The 21,824-nt window shown below is 44.1% G+C and overlaps 1 protein-coding gene across 2 annotated transcripts in view; it reads right to left on the reverse strand.

Moving 5' to 3' along the window:
* The window catches only part of PDE8B (phosphodiesterase 8B), a 182,174-nt gene that overhangs the window by 75,043 nt on the left and 85,307 nt on the right, over positions 1-21,824 (reverse strand). For both annotated transcript variants that reach the window (XM_038402078.2, XM_038402073.2), the window contains exon 2: positions 5,793-5,852. In XM_038402078.2, the coding sequence (XP_038258006.1) occupies positions 5,793-5,852 (60 nt within the window). The remainder of the gene's footprint in view (positions 1-5,792; positions 5,853-21,824) is intronic.

Here is a 21,824-nt window from a genome sequence, read left to right on the forward strand (position 1 = left end):
GCATTATTGGTGGAGCAGAATTAGAGGTTGAAATCTTGACATTGTACAAGAGTTGACAGATAAAGAGCCTTAAAAAGTGAAGATGAGTAAGGGTTTTGTTTTTTTTTTTTTTAAGAAATGCAGAAAGGGAAGCCATGGAAGAATGCAACTGAGGAAATTGTTGAAGTGATGAGCCAGGAAAAAGGTTTTTGCAGCAATGTTTCAAAAGGACAGAAGTGGCATTTGTCAAGGCCAGAGTAGGGGAGATGGCAGTAATGGATACATGAGATGAAGAGGGCCAAAACAAGCAACTAGATAGTACATCATTTTCCTCATTGCATCTGTATTCATAAAATACCAACAGTGGCACATAACCAGGATCACTCACCATAATATTTGAAGTTCGCTAAAGGAGACAGTTCTGCCGTCAATGTAATATTGAAGTTCACCTTTTTAATTACTATATCTCCATCAGGTTGACTTACACTGGCTTCCTACTGACAGGCATAATTTCTACCATATACCCTCTCCGGAGAGAGACCATCATCATATTCTGTACTGAGCAGGCAACTGCATATGAAACTCCTAGGCTATTAGTGAAATGACCACCATATATCATTTAGAATTAAAGTGATTGTTAAAGTTTCCACTGGCCATCTTCTTTAAAGAATCCAATTTTTTTTTATAAAGTTACTCCATCACCTTTAACTCACTCCCTAATGTTATTTTAACAGTTACTAATGGCCTCAAATGCAGACGGATGTGTTCTTTACGAAAGCTCTCCACAGAAAAAGATTCTGTCTTATGGCTGATCCTGCAAGCCACTCACATAAGCAATTGCACAAATGGTCTCACGGAAATCTGTGTACGTATTTATACGAGTAAGGCTTTATACCAAGTGATCCCTTTAATTTAAAGGAATGTTCATCTACCAAGGGCCAAATCCAGAGAGGCTCTGAGCACTAACTATCCTGTTGATTCTCCCTTCGTTTATTGTCTGTCCCGTTTTTGCCTTTTCTGCTTCTTTTCCCATTGTAAGGTAGAAACCAGTTTGGCTCTGCATCCGAGTCACGTGTGGTATGACTCAGAGCAACAGACATACAGGGCCCAGTCCAGGGCCTGTGGTAGGCAGAACTAAGTTTTTGTTCTGTTTCAGAGATGCCTGCCAGTACAGTTTTTTGAGGGTAATCAGAACTTGCACGTCCGTCCATAGATAAACTGTTCCACTGGCTTCCAGTGCGGGTGGGGAGACACCTTTCATGCACATTACCTCCAGTGTCACTTCTGGGGTCCCAAGAGGCAAGAGTACAGGGTTTTGGCAGCAATAGAAGCTCTGTGAGAGACTACCATAAGGGCACTTAGAGACCAGGGGCTGACATGTTAGAATCACATGGTAGGCACAGTCAGGATCCCTCACCCATTTGCAGGTCAGGAACATAAGGCCAGGAGTAGACTGTCCAGGTCACCGTTCATCATGCTGCACTACAAACATATGCCAGAACAGACATTTCTCCTCCCCGCTGTAGATTCCCCACTTGACTCTTCACCCATCTGTTAAATGGCCTGTGGCAGGGCACAATTACAAATAATGTCACATACCAGGCAAAAATACAGGCAGTATTCCAGGCAGGTCTGGATGTTCCTAGCATTCCTAGCTCTGTGGGTCAGTTCGCTCCAAATGAAACACAAGCAATATTCACTTCTTTAGATAATAACCCTTAAAGAAGTATACCAAGTAAAACAAACCTAGCTGTTATAGAAGGCCTGACAAGGACTTGTTTTAACAAGCTATTTGAATTTATCAGACATGTCGACTAATTTCTGGTAATTTTACATGGGATGAAGTTGCAGAAAATGGGGATTTTAAATTGGATGACAGCAGATTTTATGTCATGTACATGGTTAAGATGGAACAAAAGACTAGCATGCAGATTTATTAAATTAATGGACTTGTTAGCAATATGTTGCCAGATTAGCCAAGTGTAGAGTAACACAATTTATTCCACAAATGTGTTTGGGTACAATGTCTCCCCCACCCACAAACAGTAAAAAGAATACTGTATAATAATGCCTTTCTTATATGGAAATTAACTTATATAATGTTTTTAACCTTATTTCAGTTTTTATGCAATACTGTAGATTCTTATCTCTTTAAAAGAACTATGGACAAAAGACCTTCTACAAGCAACGAAGTAGTTTAAAAAAACCAACCCTAAAGCATTTGTTTTTTGCTCTCCCTTCCTACATGATGAATGTTAATTTAAAATACATCACAACCGCTAACACTAGCGCAACAGTATTTAGAGAAACATGATTTCTGCTAAGGACACTGAAGAGAACTTTCACATAAATGTGGAGAGTACAGTTTTACTTGTTAAATACTTTCTTGCCCATCGTAGTGCAAACTATCAAAGTTCGAAGAACATTTTTTTCCTGAAAAGTTCCACACATTTATGTTAAAATTCCACAAAAAACAAAGACACTGTTCTACTACTGAAGCTAGTTATAGTTCTACAAGCATAAGATAACATGAAGGAACTATTTAATTTGATTAAATCATTATTTAGAACAGTATTTGGTACAGAAAAAGTTTCAACATTTTATGGTAATTCTAAACTTAAATTTAATTATATGTGCATAGAGGATAGCAATGCTTTGTTTCTTGTATCATTCCCACAAAAGCTTTATTTCTTGCATCACTGTTTATGCTTTGCTTCTCACAGCAATTTAAAATTCTGCCACATAGCTGTGTGTGTAAAATGTATAGATAAATCAGACAAAAATAAAACCGAACCTTGTATTGTTAAAATTTATTCTCATTGTTACAGAATGAGAATAAAAAGGTTACTGTGTTTCAACAGTTAATATATATTGTTTTGCAAACTTTTAACTTACATTCTCTGTCATCTGGGATCCCTAAGTGTACACATTATAAACCAAGAACTAACACTTGACATCCATCCAGTGCTTAATTTGTGCCAGGGTTGTGCCCTCACACCTGCGGGTTTGGAAGGTCAGTTTCCGGTCCCAACACAGGCAGCAGGAGGCTCATGCTGGCAGCAGAGCATCCTTTCTGCACTGGGGCTGCAGCCGCTTCACGCACAGGCTCCAATTTCCACCCCATCCCCCATGTTGAGCCTGTCCAGCATCCAGTGGGTGCAGCTGTGGTTAAATCAATGCAAGCTGAGCTCCTGTATCCTGGGCTGAGAGTCCTTCGGGGCCGGGGATGGCACCCTTCAGCACTGCATCTGCCAGTGCCCCTTTGGCTTTCTGGGGGGCTCCTGTGAGGAGACTGCTGCCCCCTGGGAGGCCCAGGAGGGGCAGAGACTCCCAAGTACTGGCAGCGAGGAGAGAGGTGAGGTGTCAGGGACTGGGGAGGTGACCATGCAGCCGGAGTGCAGTGTAGGATAGGGGCAGTACGGCATCGGGACAGGAGTGAAGCTCCAGCAGGCAGCCCCAGTGCCATGGGCAGGACCCTGCTGGGGGAGGCACTGCAGGCACACAGAAAAGGGCATGCAAGATGCACCAGCTAGGGAGGCAGCTCTATTCTCTGGCTGGGGGTGGGAGGTGCTAACCCCACCATGGTGCCCGCAATCCCGGCTGCTGCAGACCCAGGCAACAGCCAGGCTCAGTACGAGGGCATTGCCCAGCCCACCCCCCACAGGGAACCTGCACCAGGAGGAGGTGAGAACAGGGCCCAATTCTGGACCCCCTTGCACAAGAGATGGGGTGCTCTTCCCCACAAGGGATTCCAGCTGGATAAATGCCCCGATCCAGGCCAAGAGCGAAGCGATCTGGGTTCAGTTGGGGACGACCACAGCCCCTTTGTATGGGAGCGATGGCTGGGGTGGAAAATTAACACACACACGCTGGCATTGGGAGAGCAATGGGGATGGAGGTGGTTGCGGGGGGCATAGTGCTGCTCTCCAGTGTCCCCTGACCAATTTGGAAACTAAAGCACCAGACTCCCTGGGACAATTGTACAGGGCATAGGCGTATGTTTGGGATGGGTGTTCATGACAGGGTGTAGGTTAGGGGTGCATGGGAGATAGGCGGGGCTAGGGGTGCATGCGCTGTGTGCGGGATGGGGAATTGCATGGAGTATAGGCAGGGTTGGGTGTATGGGATAGTGTGTGCATCTGTGCTTAATTTGTGCCAGGCCTACTTCTTCCATCACAAATTAAGCACTGCATCTATCCTATTTACCTGAACAGACAAAACCTATAGAAATTGTAGTAAGTATGAGTAAGAGTGATTTTATGCTGAGCCATAGTTCAGTCATTATTGTTGGGGCTCATTTGATTTCTTGTAGTTGTAACCTGTCAGAGCACAATTCTCTTTGTCCTGTTCTGCCATCCTCCAGCAAAGGGAGTGACTCAATGGTACCTTTTAACTCCGTAATGGAGTGCTTTACAGTACTGTATCAGGACAAAATTCTATAACACTGAGAAAAGAGATTCTGGTTGGTAGAAGCTAGTGACAGGAATGGTTCTATTTTAGTGGCCTCTCTTTGAGCTCTTTGCTTGTCACTGCATATTCACATGCTTTGTGCACTGGTTTCTTCCCAGGCTCGTACGTAAACCAAAGAAATTGTTGGTTTCAGAGTAGCAGCCGTGTTAGTCTGTATTCGCAAAAAGAAAAGGAGTACTTGTGGCACCTTAGAGACTAACAAATTTATTAGAGCATAAGCTTTCGTGAGCTACAGCTCACTTCATCGGATGCAGCTTTAGGGAATGTGCTCTATGAAGTGGTCAAAGAGTTCATTACTTTAAGTGTATATTCATTCTAGCATTGTAGTTCAGTCCTGAGCACATTACAGTCACAAAGGTCAATTGCCATTTTAATTAAACTGCTGGTGCCTGCCTGAGCAATTTTCATTAGTGAGGAACTTTCTATAGCTATCTAGCCAGGTACTGTAAAATGTTGCAGCATTAAACCAACTGTTCTAGTGGGTAACAGGTACAAGTAGTAAGAACGTTGATTTGCTGCTACTTTCCATAAAAGTTATGTATTATTCCTTCCTGGCTGGATAAATTAGAAAAGAATGGTTCCTACATGTTACCAAATGATTAGCAGAATGCAACAGCTTTCTTCAAATGTCAGCTACTACATTTAACATATGGGCACAGTAAATTTCATGAAGATCACTGAGCAGAACGGTTTTCAGGATTCTATTCCATACTTTTCTCATATAAAAGTGGCATTATTAGTAACAAAGACACTAGCCAGACAGAATGGTTTCTCACCTCTATAAAATGCTGAGAACCACCATGTTAAAAACTTTACTAGTCACATTTTCTTCCTAAAGATGGTCCAAAATTAGAAAAGCTCAAGTCCAAACCTTCCTTAAATTTTGTGGGAATTGGTGTCAAATATCTAGATCCAAATCTTCTTGTGTGGTTTTGAGTCCAAGAACCGAAGGACCCTACTTTCCAGCTCTTGAAAGACTTTATATGCAGCAGAATTTATGCTGCCTTTCCATACCAAGCTTCTTCACTCTTGTAACAGGCCGAGATGCTTTTCTGAAGAATTTCTTGCATAGTTCAATAGCTGCATTCCAAATTGAGGAAAAAACAAAAGTATCCAGAATCCTACAATAGTCTGCTGGATACTGCCTGTATCATGTTATTATACGTAACTCTAGAGCGGCAACATAGCTTCAAGAAGGAGACGTGTAATTTAGCAATACAGATGTGCATTCTAATACAAGTGGTCTGTTTGGCAATGACTTTTTAATACATGGATTGAGCCTTTAATTCCTTTGCACTTTCACACACAACTTACAGTACCATCAAATTGAAACAAAGTCCTACCTGAACAGGGTCTTGTGTTAGTCTCATGGGCCCAATTTGCACCTCTGTAGTCGAAGCCTGCTAAGTGAGAGAAATGCAAAAGATGTTTTCAGTTTCAGATCACATTAACAGATAGAATTTTGCAAGAAAGATCAGACAGAACAATAAAAATGTAATTCTATAAAACATTCTGAAGGGAAAAAAAGCACACGACTAACAGTCTTTTAAAAAATTGTTTTCTGGGTTTGCTTAAATAAGTGAATTTCTTTTTAGAATGCTTATTTGAAAGCTATGGGTTTAAGGCTGTTTTTTTTGAACCATGGCCTATAGAATTTCCAGGAATATGCATCACTGCTATGCCTGGCAGAGTACAATCAGAAAACATCCACATTAACTCGTTATGATAAGCGCCAACACAATAAAACTGACAACATTTATGGCTGGTCAGTTGCTATATTACAAAGAAGTTGGACTGTTGCTTTGGACGCATTCCTTGTGCAGTTTGATGCAACTTAATATACTTTTCCTTTATACTAATGATTCATTTCCCTTGAGATCTTCTTAAATTCACAGAGTTATAGAATATTCTCACACAGACTAAACAATGCACAGGCCCTCCCACACCAACATCTAACTGCAATGGAAAGTCAGAATGCCCTCAAGCTACTTCTAATCAATGGGCACTTTATTTAATAATTGTCACTTCAAAGAGAGTGTAGATCTCCACTCTCCTGTTCAGTGACTACCCTGACTGCCTGTTCAAGGTAAGATAAAGAAATTGCTCCATGAGTCAGATATAAAATGAAATCCTAATTCCAGGCAGGAGTGCGAGGCCTTTATTTGTGACTCAGGAACCCAGGAAGCAGTTTTATATTGCTGCAGCACTCATTAAGGGTGTCTTTTTGTTCTTAAAGCTGATATCTTCCAAAGGATTATTCCTGAACATTATATGTGTATAATTTTAGTGTACTGTTTTCTCTTTCTTAAAGAATACGATCCCTATTAAGTATTAACACAGTGTTACCTGTACGTGAGACACAGTATAATTACAGAAAGTTATGACTGACATGTCTGGCTTTCATGCATCACTAAGCGTTGATTCTTCTCAGTTCAACACACGTCAAAGGGTGTTCATACCATAGGCAGTACTTCAAGATACTAAACTCCAAAGAACCTATCACTGTTTTCTAATATATAAGGTAAAACGCTGTAACTAAGAGTTCCTTTTCTCACAAAATATTGAAAGCTACATTGCTTATTTGATCTACTGCCATAAGCAAACAGAAGTTACATTTGTGACAGGATCCCCCCTGAGGTGCAGCCTGGAACTGTGGGACCACTGTGACCTGAATTCTCTCCAGCCTGGGCTTTCTCTCATAATGCCTTGCTAGTGACCAGCAGCAAACCCCTCCAGGCACTGTAATCGCTCAGCACAACAGCTTGTGGAGCCCCACACCCAGCTATATTGCTCCCAGAGCCACTGATGAATCACACAGAGAAAGGCACCAGCCCAGTTCTGTCCCTCCCCCCAGGCTTCCAGCACTGTACCCCAGGAATATACTGTCTTGCATTGCTCAAGATGGGCAGTGCAGATTTATTAATTGGTTCGCCACTTCAACAATGGAAAATGGACATACACCAACCTTTATGAAACCTAAGCAGATTCACCCCAAACTTCAGACAAATTCACTGGTAAAGATAAACAGTTAAACAAATTTATTGACTATAAAAGGTAGATTTTAAGTGATAGGCAAAAAGTCAGAGTTAGTTACCAACAGAAATAAAATATAAGCATGCAATCTAAACTCTCAACCCTATTAGACTGGGCAACATCTAGACTAAGTTTTTCTCAGCCCATTGGATGTTGCAGTCCTTAATATACAGGTTTGTTCCTTAAACCTGAGACAATCTCCTCTGTTGGAGTCTTGTCTTCTTCTCAGTGTCTTAGGGCTTGTCTACACTGACACTTTACAGCGCTACAACTTTCTTGCTCAGGGGTGTGAAAACCCCCCCCCCAACCCTGAGCGCAGCAAGTTTCAGCACAGTAAAGTGCCAGTGTAGACAGTGAACCAGTGCTGGTAGCTATTCCCCTCGTAGCGATTCACCTCCCAGCGCTGGTGCCAGAACCAGTAGCCGTGGCAGTGCTGGTGCCACGACCACTGCTGCAGCGGTGCTTTAACATTGCTAGTGAAGACATGCCCTTAGTTGCTTGCAGCATAAGTGGTGGCAGGAGAAGGCCCCATATGGCCCCCTTGTGTTCAGTTTTATACGCTCAGTCCATGTCCATGTCCACTTGGAAAACACAAGTCCAGGCATGTCTGGGGGGCATTACTGGTCTCCAGGCAAGGTTAAGCAATTTCCCTGGTGTGGCCTCATGCAGGTGAGTCATTGAATTGTACTTCCCTTGCTGGACAATGGCTGTTGATGGGTTTGACACCACACCCGGGCATTGGTTACTTTCCTTGCTGTTGCCTCTGGGGAGCAAATATCTGGCTGATTCCCCAACTTACATCATGTTTTAGTGACCATAATTCTCATAATTTCACATGCATTAATGCTATACATCTATGGATAGAGAAATGACTTTTAGCAGATCATAACCTTTCCCCTGATACATATAAAGCATGCCTTGTAAGGTAATATCACAATTATATACAGATGAGGAATATGTATGGGGGGTTACAGGGTGCTCCCCCAAGGTACAGAATGTCACAACATTGCATGCGTTAGGTTATCAGAATGGAAATGAAAATTAATAATTAAAGGTTATCTGTGAAATTATGAGCGCATAATGAGGCTACTTACAGAGGGATAGCTTTTAAGGATATCTTGTACTGAAAGTCAATGGTGATGTTATGTGGCAACAAAACTGTTGTCCAGACAATCTCCTGAGATTTATCTGAACAAGCTAAATATTTAAAAAACTAAATATATAAAAGAAATTAAATTGTATATGAAGATTTGTGACAACTAGAGCACACCACAGAGGCATACTAATGATCAAACCTGAGTTCTCCTTCCAAAGCCTCCTAACTACAGTGTCCCAGTGACAGATGGCACAGACCCTTTGGAGTTCCCCAGAATGGTTCTTGTGGTAATCATACACATTTTATCTAATAAAGAGAAACAGCATTGGCCTCAACAGTGCAACGAGAGGACTAAAGGGGAAGCTAGGAGTCAAAAGAGCTCTTCTGTCAATTCCAGATTTTAAAAGACAGTGAGATCCCTTTGGAACCTGATAGACAAAAGGCAGCTACACTTCATTACTAATCATGGGGTCTATAAATATAGGGCAGATTCTAGGGGAAGGGGAACTGATCTCAATTTCTCCAGACAGTCAGGGTGTTAGCTCAAGAAACTCTTTAAAAAAATCAAGCCCATACACTGCAAAGCACTGTCTAAGCTAACATTTGTCCAAATAGTTTCACTTAACACCAGTTTTGCTCCATCTCTGTTAGCATAAGCAACCATTGCTATGCTAAGCACTATATGTGCATTAGATCTGCTCTGAGCAGGATTAGATCATTCAGAGTTTATAATGCATGTGGTAGCTAGCAGTCCATCTATACTAGGGCTCTTAGCCTGATTTATCCCAGGAGAAACTATTAGTAGTTCTGGGATTGTTTTGAAATGTTTACCTAGTACAGACAGGGCATATGTTATTTGTTTGCATGTCCTTTGGGTTATGTACTTTGAGTCACAGTTCTTTTGTTGATATCCAAACCAATGAGAGTGGCAAACTGACTGATCACCACACAGATCTACAGGTTTCAGAGTAGCAGCCGTGTTAGTCTGTATTCGCAAAAAGAAAAGGAGTACTTGTGGCACCTTAGAGACTAACAAATTTGTTAGAGCATAAGCTTTCGTGAGCTACAGCTCACTTCATACGTTTCTGATTCAATTGTTTTGTCTTGGACAAAACAAGGTAGGGTGTGCTTAGTGATATATATAATACAAAAAACTAGGAAAACAGAAGTAGTTCATCAGCAGGGTTAATTTCCTGATGCAAGGTACTAACTGGTAGATCCTTTGACCTCTCAGAGTTCCTGATTTTTGTTTTCATGCTTCTGGCTCTATTCTACACAGCTGAAGCAGGAGCTGTGAAGCTGCTATACCAGCTCTGACAGCAGGTAGCTCAGGAGAAGCATACCACAAGCAACTGCCTGTGTGATGGCAGTTTTCTATGATTTACAAATACTGATCCCAGTCCTGTAACTGGCTTTCATTCAAGGCCCCAATGAAATCAATGCAGCTCTGTGCTGACTGAGGAGTCTGCCTATGTGGAGTCAATTGAATTGAGGCCACAGTTAAAAGAACTTTCCAAGTGAGTCTTTTGTTGTTGTTAAGCTTTCAAATTCTGATTCTTATTCATTCTTGCAAGAGTTCAGAAAGTAAAGCTGTGTTTATACTTTATTAGTTTTACAAAAACAGCAGAACTTACATTTTCAGGACAATTTTTTTATGGTGAAAACTGCTATTGCAGTAAAAAAAACCCCACCACTTTGTGTGGCTCAAACTATTAGAAGCATGATCACATGATACAACTTTCATGTGAAAAAGAGTCTCTTGCACAGGTATTAATGCAGAGCAATACTCATGCAGGTGTGCCTACACAAAGATACACGCACAAAAGAGAAGGCTGGTTTGAGACTCACTGAAAATCAGCATTCCGATTGACTCGCCTTCATTTTTTTTTAAATACCCTTATCTCCAGCAATGTCTGCCAGATATGTCTCAGTTAAAGCACTTGATTGTGGAACCAGTTTAGAGATCTGGAATGCTCTAAAGAGTGCCAAACAAAATAGTTTATACAGTGAATACCAGACTGTATCTAACATTAACCAAACTAATAAAAATTTTTGATGGGCAATCTCTTCATTAAATGTCTCATGCTACTGAAGAACTATAAGACCCCGTGCTATAGTTATGCTTCTATATTTGAATACACAGATCCTCTAGCAACAGTACCCTGCTCAGATAGTACAACAGTGGGTGTGACAGAAGAACCTAGTTACATATTGCAGCCACGTAAGACTTTGAGAATTGAACTACCTGGCATTCATGGACTATTCAGAAATTTCTCTACCAAAATTCTATGTAAACTCATGCTGTCTGCTACAGAATCTCTCTCTCGGACATCTCCTTGTGGATGTCTAGCCGTCAGCTCAACTCAATATGGTTAAAATAGAGCTCTTAATCTTTCACCCCAAGCCCTCCCCGCTATCTCCTTTCTTGACACTGTGGACACCACCATCATCCTTGCTGTCACTGAGGCCCATAACCTGGGTATCCTCTTTAACCGGGACCTCTCTCTCAATCCTCATATACAGATGATGTCTTAATCTTGCTGATTCTTTCTACATAACATCTCTAACTACAGCTTTTCCTATCCATCCACACAGCAAAAACTCTCATCCAGGCACTCATCTTGCACCTTGATTACTGCAACATCCTTCTTTTTGGTCTTGACAAACGCAATCTTTGGCCAGCTCATATCCATTTAATAAGCTACTGAAAAGATAATTTTCTTAGTCCATTGCATTGAATCCCTCCACCGCAGAGCCAGCCCTAGGAGCGGGTGAGCAGGGCGGCCTCTCTGGATGCCAGCTTCTAAGGGTGATACAATGCTCTGCATCCAGCTGTGCATTGTTGTGGGCTTTTTGGTTGTTTTATTTTTTTTTGCTTGCTTGCTTGGTGGTGGTTGTTTTTTGCTCGACTGGCTAGATGGTCTGTGGGGAAGGGAACCAAAAACATTCTCAGCCCTGGGCAAAAAAACTTAGGGCTTGCCCTGCTCCCATGGCTCCCTGTTCTGTATCATATCAAATATAAGCTGGCTGTCTTCACTTTTGTGGCCCTTCATGGCCTGTCTCATTCATTATCAAGGTGTCAGCTGCCACCTCTGATCATCCCATGAAGCCAGTCTCCATTGCCCACTTGTTAAATTTTCAAATAAGCCCCTTTGTGTTTTCTCCCATGCTGCCCCTTATGCTTGGGAGGAGTTCCCCATTAACATCCACAGAACTAACTCATTACCATCCTTCTAATCCTTCCATAAAAAACTCTCCTCTATCATGATGTCTACAAAGAAAAAAAAAAGACAATGGTCAGGCTGCGGTGCACTGATACCACTGCTCAGCATGCTGATCAATACTATCTCATTGTTTCCTTGTACTCCTCATTTGTCTGCCTTTATCCATCTGTTGTACCTTGTCTTATACTTTGATTGTCAGGAACTGTCTTTTTGTTCTGTATTTGTACAGCCTTTAGCACAGTGGGACCCTAGTCCATAGGTAGGGCTCCTAGATGCTACAGGAATACAAATAAAAAATATTTATGGATGGTTTCTTTGGTGTCAGCATCCAGGTAGATGCAGATCATAAGCTTGGGGGAAACGGATGTGTGGTCTCCGTCTTCCTGAATTCATACCTACCTCTCCTTATTCCTTTTTTTCCAGCATCTATTCCCACCTCCACCCCCCACTGCACCCGTACTAGCCAGAATATACTGCAAAGTGATCATACCTACATCCAGCACATGAGATCACTAATTTTTTGTCCAAATTTCACCAGTTTGTTTTTTATAAGAACCAAAAGTTTGGATTTTTAAAACAAAGTTTATTTGAATTTATACCAATTTTTTGGGCCTCATCATACTTGAGTGTCCCCCTCTGGAAAAATCCCTTTTACACTTTGTGTAAGTAAGTATTAAAATGGCAGCATTGTGTAGGAGAGAGAACTGTAGGTTAATCATCATCCTTTTCCAAAATAGTGGCATAGGAACAGTAGCCCAAAACTGGCAGATTAGCATTTAGAAAAATGAGGTTTTCTTCATTGTGAGGTATCAGTCTTGCTCTTTCATTATCAACCTTACTCCTTGCAGAACTAGAATCTTTCAGAAAGGGAACCGAGGATTGATAACTATTTTAAGATTATCTACTTTCTTTGTGATTATCTCAGTCTAGATTTTTATAAATTGGATCATCTGGCTGCTTCCAATTTTTACCAGTGTCCCTGAAGATATTTTTGGTCTGCAAAAGATTCAGACTGATTTTAGAATAACTTCTGTTTTTAAGAAGATGTTTTATTTTAGGCTACTTTATTTTAAAACAACTTTTTTTGTGAAATTTGTGAGTCACGAAAACTTGTCTTTTCTACTATGGAAAACTTCAACAAGCTCTGTCGCTACAAAAAGAGGAGACCTTTTCTAATGGATTAGCCTGGTGCCCAGCTAAGAAATCTTCAGTATCTATGCACCCCAATTGTATCTCTTACAGCAGAGCACTTCCCTGCTCCAATGGTTTATTAAGTCATTCTGCAAATCAGGGATGGAACGTTTTACCACATAGTTGAAAGGGCCTCCTTTTCACGTGTATAAGCAATGTTCATAACCCAGAATGAATTCAGGGCTTACAGCTGCTACATATTAAATGTTGATAACTAGTTAATAACAGAAATCACTTAAGCAGAGAATGAAAAGACATAATTTTCCAATCACCTATAGAACACTATTAAGAATAGAAAAACCTTAAAGATTATACAATATGGGCCAAATTTTCTGCCTACAATGCCACAAATCAGATATTTAGGCATATGGTACAAAAGCCATAGTGACTCAGACCTAAACGGAGTAACTGTACACTCTACAACCCTGCTCCTGCAGTTGACTCAGTGCAGGCAGACCTCTTCAACTGCACAGAATCACTTGCAGGAGCCAGCCCTATGACATGGATTCTCCTTTCTTTGTCCCCATTCTTGGCAAATATTGTATCCTTGCTTGTGTGTCAAATTAAAAGTTTAGAATATAAGGTCTTTGGGGCAGAAACTGTTTTCCTATTAATTTTCTGTACAATTGTATGCACTATAAAATAAAATGACAGTGATCACACTGCTAAATCTGGCCCTATATGTTATAAAATCACAATAAGAAAAGACAAGTAAGCCAGCTGTACATAGGTAAAGCTTCAAAAGAATTAAAAAGGCAGAGGCCAGCCAGCATGAAAAGGATACATAAAAAACCTGGGCCTACCTTAAGAAGAAAGCAATTCAGAAAGGTAAAAGGCAGAGACACCAAATTACTAGCAATTTTAGACCAACCTCATGAAACATCAAGCTGACATTTGTAGAATAGTTCCTTGAGTGCTAATGGAACAGATGTAGGTCTGGTATTAAAATGACAGCAGTAAGAATATTGCATTGTATCAGGATTTTATTTTTTTTAATCATATTCACACAGAAATACAAGCTTGTCTGGAAATACATCATCATTATAGGAATTAGACCTCTCATAGGAAAAAAGTCACCAATGTGAATGAGATTTATTTTGTTAATTTAAGCACACAGGAATTGTCCATGCTGGATCAGATCAGATTAATATCTTGTCTCAGACAGTGGTTGTTACCAGAAGCATCACAGGAAGGTGCAAAACACAAAAAAAATATGAAGTAAAAATCTCCATATAGTGAAATCCTAGCCCTTCTGAGGTTAGTGGGTCATATTGGACTTCTATAGGGCTAGGATTTCACCCATAATGAATAATCATGTAATAACCTGCCCTTATGGGAAGTGTCTCCTTAGCCCTCAATAGTCAATAGTTGGCTTGTACCATGAGGGTTCTATACATTTCTATTCTCCCTGTGACTGTGGATGTTATTAGCCATATAAGTATCTAGTTAACACAAAATATTTTTGGAGCAACAGACAGCTTGCTCCAAAACGGGGATGAGTCTCTTGACTTCTACTGCAGCACATCAAAAACTCTGAGGAGATCTGGATTTTTTCAGCATCCCCCAGACATTTGGATAACTGAGGCTGTACTCTAGAAGCTGGAAACCTTTTTACACTATGCAGACAATCTTCCCTCCCACACTTTTTTATTACACATATACATCAAGGTCCAGATTCTGAGCCATGATCTCAGTACAGCTAATTTTGTGGCCCCTGGAATCTAGGGTTAGCAGGGAAGGGTTTGGTCCTCTGTTTAAATTAGGGCACCTGGGGGCCACTCTAGTTTATGCTTAGCTGAACACAGCCCAAAGGGGGCCATTCTAGCACTTGGAAACAGCCAGACAGAAGGGGTGATCTCCAGCCACATTCCCTAGTCCTTAGCTATCTCCCTCCTACATCAGGGGCTGGAAGCAGGGTGGAACACCACCAGCTCAACCCCTCCCCCCCCCCACCTTTCTGCAGCATCCTGCCACTGTTTAGGGGAATGACCTGATCCCAGCTCAGGTGTACTTATTTAAGGGCAGGTCTACCCTAGAAGCACTACATTGGCGCAGTTGCACTGATGTGGCTGCACCACCCTAGCACGTCTGGTGAAGGCACTCTATGCTGACGGGGAGCGCTTTCCCGTCGGCACAGGTACTCCATCTTTGCAAAACCTCTCTGGCTGATATAGCGCTGATATGGACAGTGCTTAGCTCCCCGTAATTTGTGTTGCTCAGGGGAGTGTCTTTTTCACATCTTGGAGAGATGTAAGGTAGATCAACTTAAGTGATAGTGTAGACCTGCCGTTAGTAACTAGGGTTTGGCTAGCTTCAGACCTCTAGCCCTTAAGACGCAAGTCACCTGTTAGAGACTGCATTACTACAGAGGCAAGGTGGGAAAGGTAATATCTTCAGAAGAGCTCCGTGTAACTCAAAAGCTTGTCTCTCTCACCAACAGAAGTTGGCCCAATAAAAGATATTACCTCACCCACCTTGTCGCTAATATCCTGGGACCAACATGGCTACAACACTGCATGCATTAATATACACAGTTATTTGTTCAGGATGGAGACCACTGAAAAACTAAGCATTTATTGCTTTTCAAAACAGCTTTTCAAAATACTGCAGGATTCTTATTCTATTGTCTTAAGTGGCATTTTAAAGGGACATTTACTTAGTAGTGGTAGGAAGGCTGCTGTGCCAGACTAACACAATACTTGAGGAACGTAAATGGATGGTGCTATGGCTGCGCAAATCATTAAGTGTATGGGATTGGCTGTGACAAAGTAATGTATCAATGATATCTCATTTCAAGATCACAGCTACGCTTATACATGGCCCTCCTGTTGATTTGAAAAAAAAAAAGGCAATATTTTTTCCTGAACAGGAAAAATAAATCACAACACATACATAGACTGTTGAATCCATCTGTTTCCAACAGCAGTTTGATTATGATTTGGTGACACACCAAAGAGTCAGTTCTGCACCTGATGCTACGTATACATTAACTTCTGTTTAGACTGTGTTGCAAATGCAGAAAGGCATAATGGGCCCTTCAGGACTCCTCCAAAACTAGGAGTCTTCTGTAACTCCACGTATAATGGTAGTGAACTACTCACCGGTAAACACAGACTTTACATTCCTATATTTTAATCCAGCAAGAGATATAGTTGGGCAGTAAACACACAGCCCAAATCTTTTCACAAGCAGTGAAATTTATAAATTGGGGGTATGGCGGAGGGAGGGGAGAAAAGAAATTGTAATAAGATAGAGAATGGCCATGAGCCTGTTTCTGAATATTGTCTTTTTAAATGCAGTTCTCTCTGAAGACGTATTATGTAATTCCCTAGCACACCAGTTCACTTTGTTAAATACTTATTGGCACAACAAGCTTTATTAGTGTCACCAAAATATTAGAAAAAAGATAAATCGCTTCAGTATCTGTCAAAGGTAGGTATAATCTGTCCAGGATGGGTCTTCTGAGTGTGTCTGAGATTTCATTCTGTACAACCATTTGTCATTATTGTCCATTCTCGTTTCAGTAGCAGGATGAGTCACTTCTCACTGGTGAATCAGGTCAGATCTGGTTACGTCAATCTTACGAAAGGCTATTATAACTAACTCTGAACCACATCAGTGATGCAAACACTGAGGGAGGGAGAGGGGAGAGAAAATGCTAAAAATATGATTAGACACACCAGAATTTTGTAAAGGGTCTTGTCATCACCTTGTAATTGGTACATGGGTATAAAGTAAGTATGGACAGCACAAGAGCCTCGAGAGAGCAATGTGATCTAATAAATGTCAGTGAGTAACTACAGCTAAAGCAGTAATTGCAGCAATAAGAAAGAAAACCCAGGGTCACAGTGAACAAACTAGCTCTAATGACCTTCCACCCGCTCCTAAGCTGGCTACGTGTGCACGGCTTATGAAAGACTATTGGACTGCAAAATAATCAGTTACCTAATTTTAACATAAAGTCATCCTCCTCCAAAAAGTGAATGAGTAAAATAGGAGATTTTATATGTCCCAGAGACTGACAGCTCAACATTTACACCAGGTGCCACCCAATGCCCTGTCTCATGCTGCAGATGCAGCCAATGGAAGTTTGAAGTCTTCCTTTTGTGCTGTTACAGTGGGGAGAGGCATAATTGCAGGGCTGTATGACATTACTAGGAGTTTACTGAGACAGAATTATCATATTTGAAATTGCTCCCGGAAGTTAGGAAAGAAAGCAATTAAATATTTAATGATGACTACTGTTGAGGAGCTTTCCACGAGTCTAACCTTAATCAGAAAAGGGCAGTTTTCCCCTCTCTCTTAACTGCATTTAGTGATTGCTTACTGGATATTTCTCAGGTAAAGAGGGATTAGACCAATTGGCTGTGTATATCCCATCCTGGAATAGCCCCAAACTCCACTGCCACACTAGTAAATAACTGAGCCTCATGAGGTAACCTTGGATGTTCTTAGTTGTGAGGAGAGTCCTTCACTTCTGGCACAGTTATAGTGTACACTGTTACAGTCGGATAGAAAAGACAAATAATCAGGCCCTTACCACAGGCCCTCAAGCTGGCCTCTGGGGCCTGTCAGTCATGCTCTTGCCCCTGACTCTTTCCCTCTCAGTTTGGGAGCCCTCTAAATGTCAAAGAAAAGCTCAGCTTTCATTTGAAAGTGAAAATTAAGTTTTTAGCCTTCTTCCTTGCAGACATGACCTCAAACACTGAAGCTCATTGCTAGGATTGCAAGTTTGCCATGTGCAATTTTTTCTGATGTTCATGGTTGATTCACGACTCCTCCTATAGCCACCCAGGTTTGGTGTTGAATACTCGTAAAACTTATCTTTCCATTTTGGGAGGAACTCAGAGCAGTTCTTGACTGTGGGTCACTGGGCTGCCTAAGCGGGCATGGATAATAATTTTATTAAGATAATGTTGAAGTAAAAAGAAAACGGTACAGAGTTTAGGCATAGAATTTTCTGGTTATCAGGGAATAAGGTACAGATTATCAAGGGGTGCGAAATTCAGTTTAGGAGCAGGTTGCATAAGGAATACATAATCTGCAATTTCCCCAATAGGGGGTAAAAGTTTAATGGGTCAAAGTACAGACATTGAGATATGGGGGTATGTTGTCCATATAATGGCTATGTTCAGGTGTGGAGTATAATGAGCGGATGTCATGATGAGGATGGATCTACCCTCATTTGGTGGGATTTAATGTTCAGTGAGTTTATGGTTCCAGTTCATATGGTCCAATGAAAAAAGTCTCTCAGTCCCTTTCCCATGGTTGATGCACGATGTTGTACCAGCTCACACCTCCTGGTACAGTCGGTGGCCGGTGATGTGTTTGATGTAGATGTCCCTGGACCATCGGATTGTGTCCGAGACCATGAGGCGCCGCATGATCCGTGCGTACCGTCGACCAATCCCGCAGGTCCGCAGCACACGCTCGTTGCGGGGGTCTCAAGCGCCTAGGGCTCCGACAATCAGGGCATCCACCTCGTAGCCCTTCGCTCTCAGGGTGTCGGCCAGGGGGGCGTATTTTTCCAGCTTACGAGCTCGGGATTTGCGGAAGACCAGGGTCCTGTTCTCAAAGGAGACCATGATGTTGATGAGGGTGATCTTTTTCTGGTCCTTGTCAGTGACTACCATGTCAGGTTGCAACTGCTGTCCGTCCCGGGGATGGTGGAGTTCACGGCGACCTTCCCCAGGCACAGTGCGATGGCTTTCACCATGCGGTTCTGAATGGCGTTGTGGCGCAGCTGCCAGGCTCTGGAGTGGGACTTGCAGCTGCACAGGATGTGGGGCAGGGTCTCGTTGGAGTAGCCGCACTTCCTGCATCTTTTGTCTTGGTTCCTGTGGCGGACGGCTCCGTTGAGCGGGACGCAGTTGAGTCGGGCGCGGTGGATGAACTGCCAGTTGGCGAAACGGGTGAAGCTGCCCCTGGCAAGGAAGTGGTTGCTGGCGTCCCACTTGCTGGTAAGTTCGAAGACTTTACCCTGATCTGGTTTATGCTTAAGGGTTTCCATATACAACGAGTGGATGGCCACCTTCAGGGTCCTCTCCAGCATGCCCCTGGCGCTCGGGGTGACGATGGTATTGTCTTAGGACCTGATCTGCGGCACCAGGACTCCCAGCTCCTGGAGCTCTTCACAACACTCCCAGCGGCAGCCGATGCGCTTCCCCAGGCGACGTGTGGCATTACGAGCACGGGACCACAGTGAAGCGATGTCGCCACTGTCCCGTCCAAATTCGCCATCCAGAGAACCATTCAGGAATCTGGTGGTGTCTTGGTTGGAGGGGGCTCTGCTGATCCGCTTCTTTGTTGCGTCATGAAGGGCGTTTGCTGCGATGTTCCTTACCATGGCGTCGGGACATGTCAGCAGACGGAAGGCGTGGGTGATCACCGCAATGTCACACAGGTCACCCATGTGGGGGACATTGGCATCACTATGCCTGTGGGCGATATAGACCAGCTCGTTGCTGGCTCTCTGGGGAAGGAACAGCCACTTCTTCACCAGCTGCCGGATGATCTTGTCTGCCTTGTTGAGGGGTACCTTCACCATGGCGGATCCCCTTAGGACGAAAGAGATGCGAGGGATCAGGAAGGTGTTCAGGGCATTTATCTTCTGCCATGGTGCTAGCAGGGAGGCGTCGATCTTGGCGGCATCCTGTAAGATCTCCTAGATGGTGTCCTCGGGTGTCTGCCGGACACAGAAACCTGTCGGCGTGCCGAGGTGCCGGTACGCCTGCCCCTCTGCCAGGGGGATGATGGGCTTGCCCTGGATCTGGAACCCTGTCACCTGCACCAAGTCCCTTTTGCTGCCGTCGATGTGGAGAGATGCGCACTTCTTTGCATTGAAGTGGAGACCCATCCAATCGGCAGCTCAACTGGTAGCATCTAGCATACGTTGGAGGTTCTCTGGGTCATCTGCGGTCAGGACCAGGTCATCCGCGTAAGCCAGGATGCTCACCCTCTCGCCGTGGAGGTTGAAGCCATCTGTGTCATTGGAGATCGCTCGCAGCAACGGCTCCATGGCGAGGTTAAAGATGATGGGGCTGAGGGGACAGCCCTGTTTAACTCCGCTCTGGATCAGGATCTCGGCGGTCTCCCCTTCGACCGAGCGAATGGTTGTGCTGCATCCCTTGTATACCTCTCGGATCACACGGAGGAAGTTCTCTGGCATCCCAAACTCCTGGAGCGTGGCAAAGATGTGGTGGTGGGGCATGGACTCCAAGGCATTAGCCAGGTCGAGCCATGCTACTGTGCACTGCCTCTGCGCCCTTCTGGCCATTTCGATGATGGTTTGGAGGACAAAGTTGTGTTCATAGCAGCCCTCACAGGACATGAAGCCTTTCTGGGTGGAGCTGATGGCTCCCCCATTCACTGGCCACTCCATGATCCTCAACACCAGGCAGCTGGCATAGAGCTTGTACATCGTGGACCAGAGGGAGATGGGCCTCCAGTTGCTGGGGTCATCCCGCTCACCCTTCTTGTACACCAGTACTGTCATGGCCTTCTTCCAGGAGCTGGGAGTCCGGCAGAATCACTTGCACTGGTTGAAGAGCATGGCGAGGACCAGGCAGCCGGGATCTTGCTTTTTCAGGAGGCTGTAGGGGATGCCGACTTTCCCAGGAGCTGTGTTTTTTGTTTTTGAGAGTCTGGCCATCACTTCCTTGGGCGTAAAGTCAGTTTCCAGGACACCTGTTTCATCGACACGGGGCAGGGGGCAGAGACACTCTGGGCACTGCGCCTCATTCTGGGCTATGCGGTCAAATACATCCTTGAAGTAGCTGTAGAGATGCTCAGATGGGATCATGCAGTAGGGCGAGGGCCCGTCTAGGATCTCCCTCATGGCTTTGGAGTGGTATGCCCGGTACAACTTTTGGATCCTTGAAGCCGCAGCTGGATCGTAGCGGCGGCTGGCGTCTCTACTTCTGGCTCCCCTGGTGGTGGTGTTGAGGTTTGGAGCAGGCGTTCTGTGGGCAGGTGGGGTGTTCTCCTGGTTCGAACTTCTCCTGGGAGCCGTTCCAGCAGACAGTTCTTGGGTAAGCCTGTCTACGAGGAGGTCGAAGTCGTCAAAGGAAGCTGCTGCTTGCAGTTCCTTGGTCCAGGCAGTCTGCCACGGAGCAGCAGCCCTCTCCACCATCTGCTGGCCCTCATGGTCCTCGAACTCATCCGGTGCAGGCTCAAAGCCTGCCTTGTCGGCCTGCCGTCTATCTCATGGCTCAGGATTCCCATTGGTTGGGTGCTGGGGCGGGATCTCTGGCGGGATGCTGGCGTTGCTAGCGGTCGGAGAGATGCGGTCTGGCTCGGGGGTTGCAGGGACACCACTGGTCCTTCTAGGAGTGGCTGCTGTCTGGGCGGTTGCTGCTGGAGCGGGAGATCTCCCGTAGGTAGTGTCCTGCAGAATGGAATCGGGGGCCGTGCTGGGCCGTCTGGTGACAAAGGCCCGGTGCTTTGCGGTGGCTGCGGGGCTGGTTCCTCCAGTAATGTCTGGTTTTTGTAGGGTGATCTGGGGCATGGTGCTGGCTCCTCTGGTGGCTGGAGCTCACAGGGCGGTCTGAGGCTTGGCCCTGGCTCCTCTGGCTGCTGGAGCTTATAGGGTGGTCTGAGGTGTGGTTCTGGTTCCTTCGGTGGTTGGAGTTTGCTGGCCGGTCTGAGGTGTGGCTCTGGCTCCTCCAGCGGTTGGAGTTGGCGGGGCATTCTGAGGGGCGGCACTGGCTCCTCCGGTGACAGGATCTCGAGCAGCTATGCATGGTGGGGCGCTGATCCTTCTGGGGACGGGGACTTGCTGGGCAGGTGGCAAGGTAGTACTGAGTCGTCTGAGTATGGAGATTTTCTTGGCG

The sequence above is a fragment of the Dermochelys coriacea genome, chromosome 5 (genome assembly GCF_009764565.3).
Source record: "Dermochelys coriacea isolate rDerCor1 chromosome 5, rDerCor1.pri.v4, whole genome shotgun sequence".
Lineage (NCBI taxonomy): Eukaryota > Metazoa > Chordata > Testudines > Dermochelyidae > Dermochelys > Dermochelys coriacea.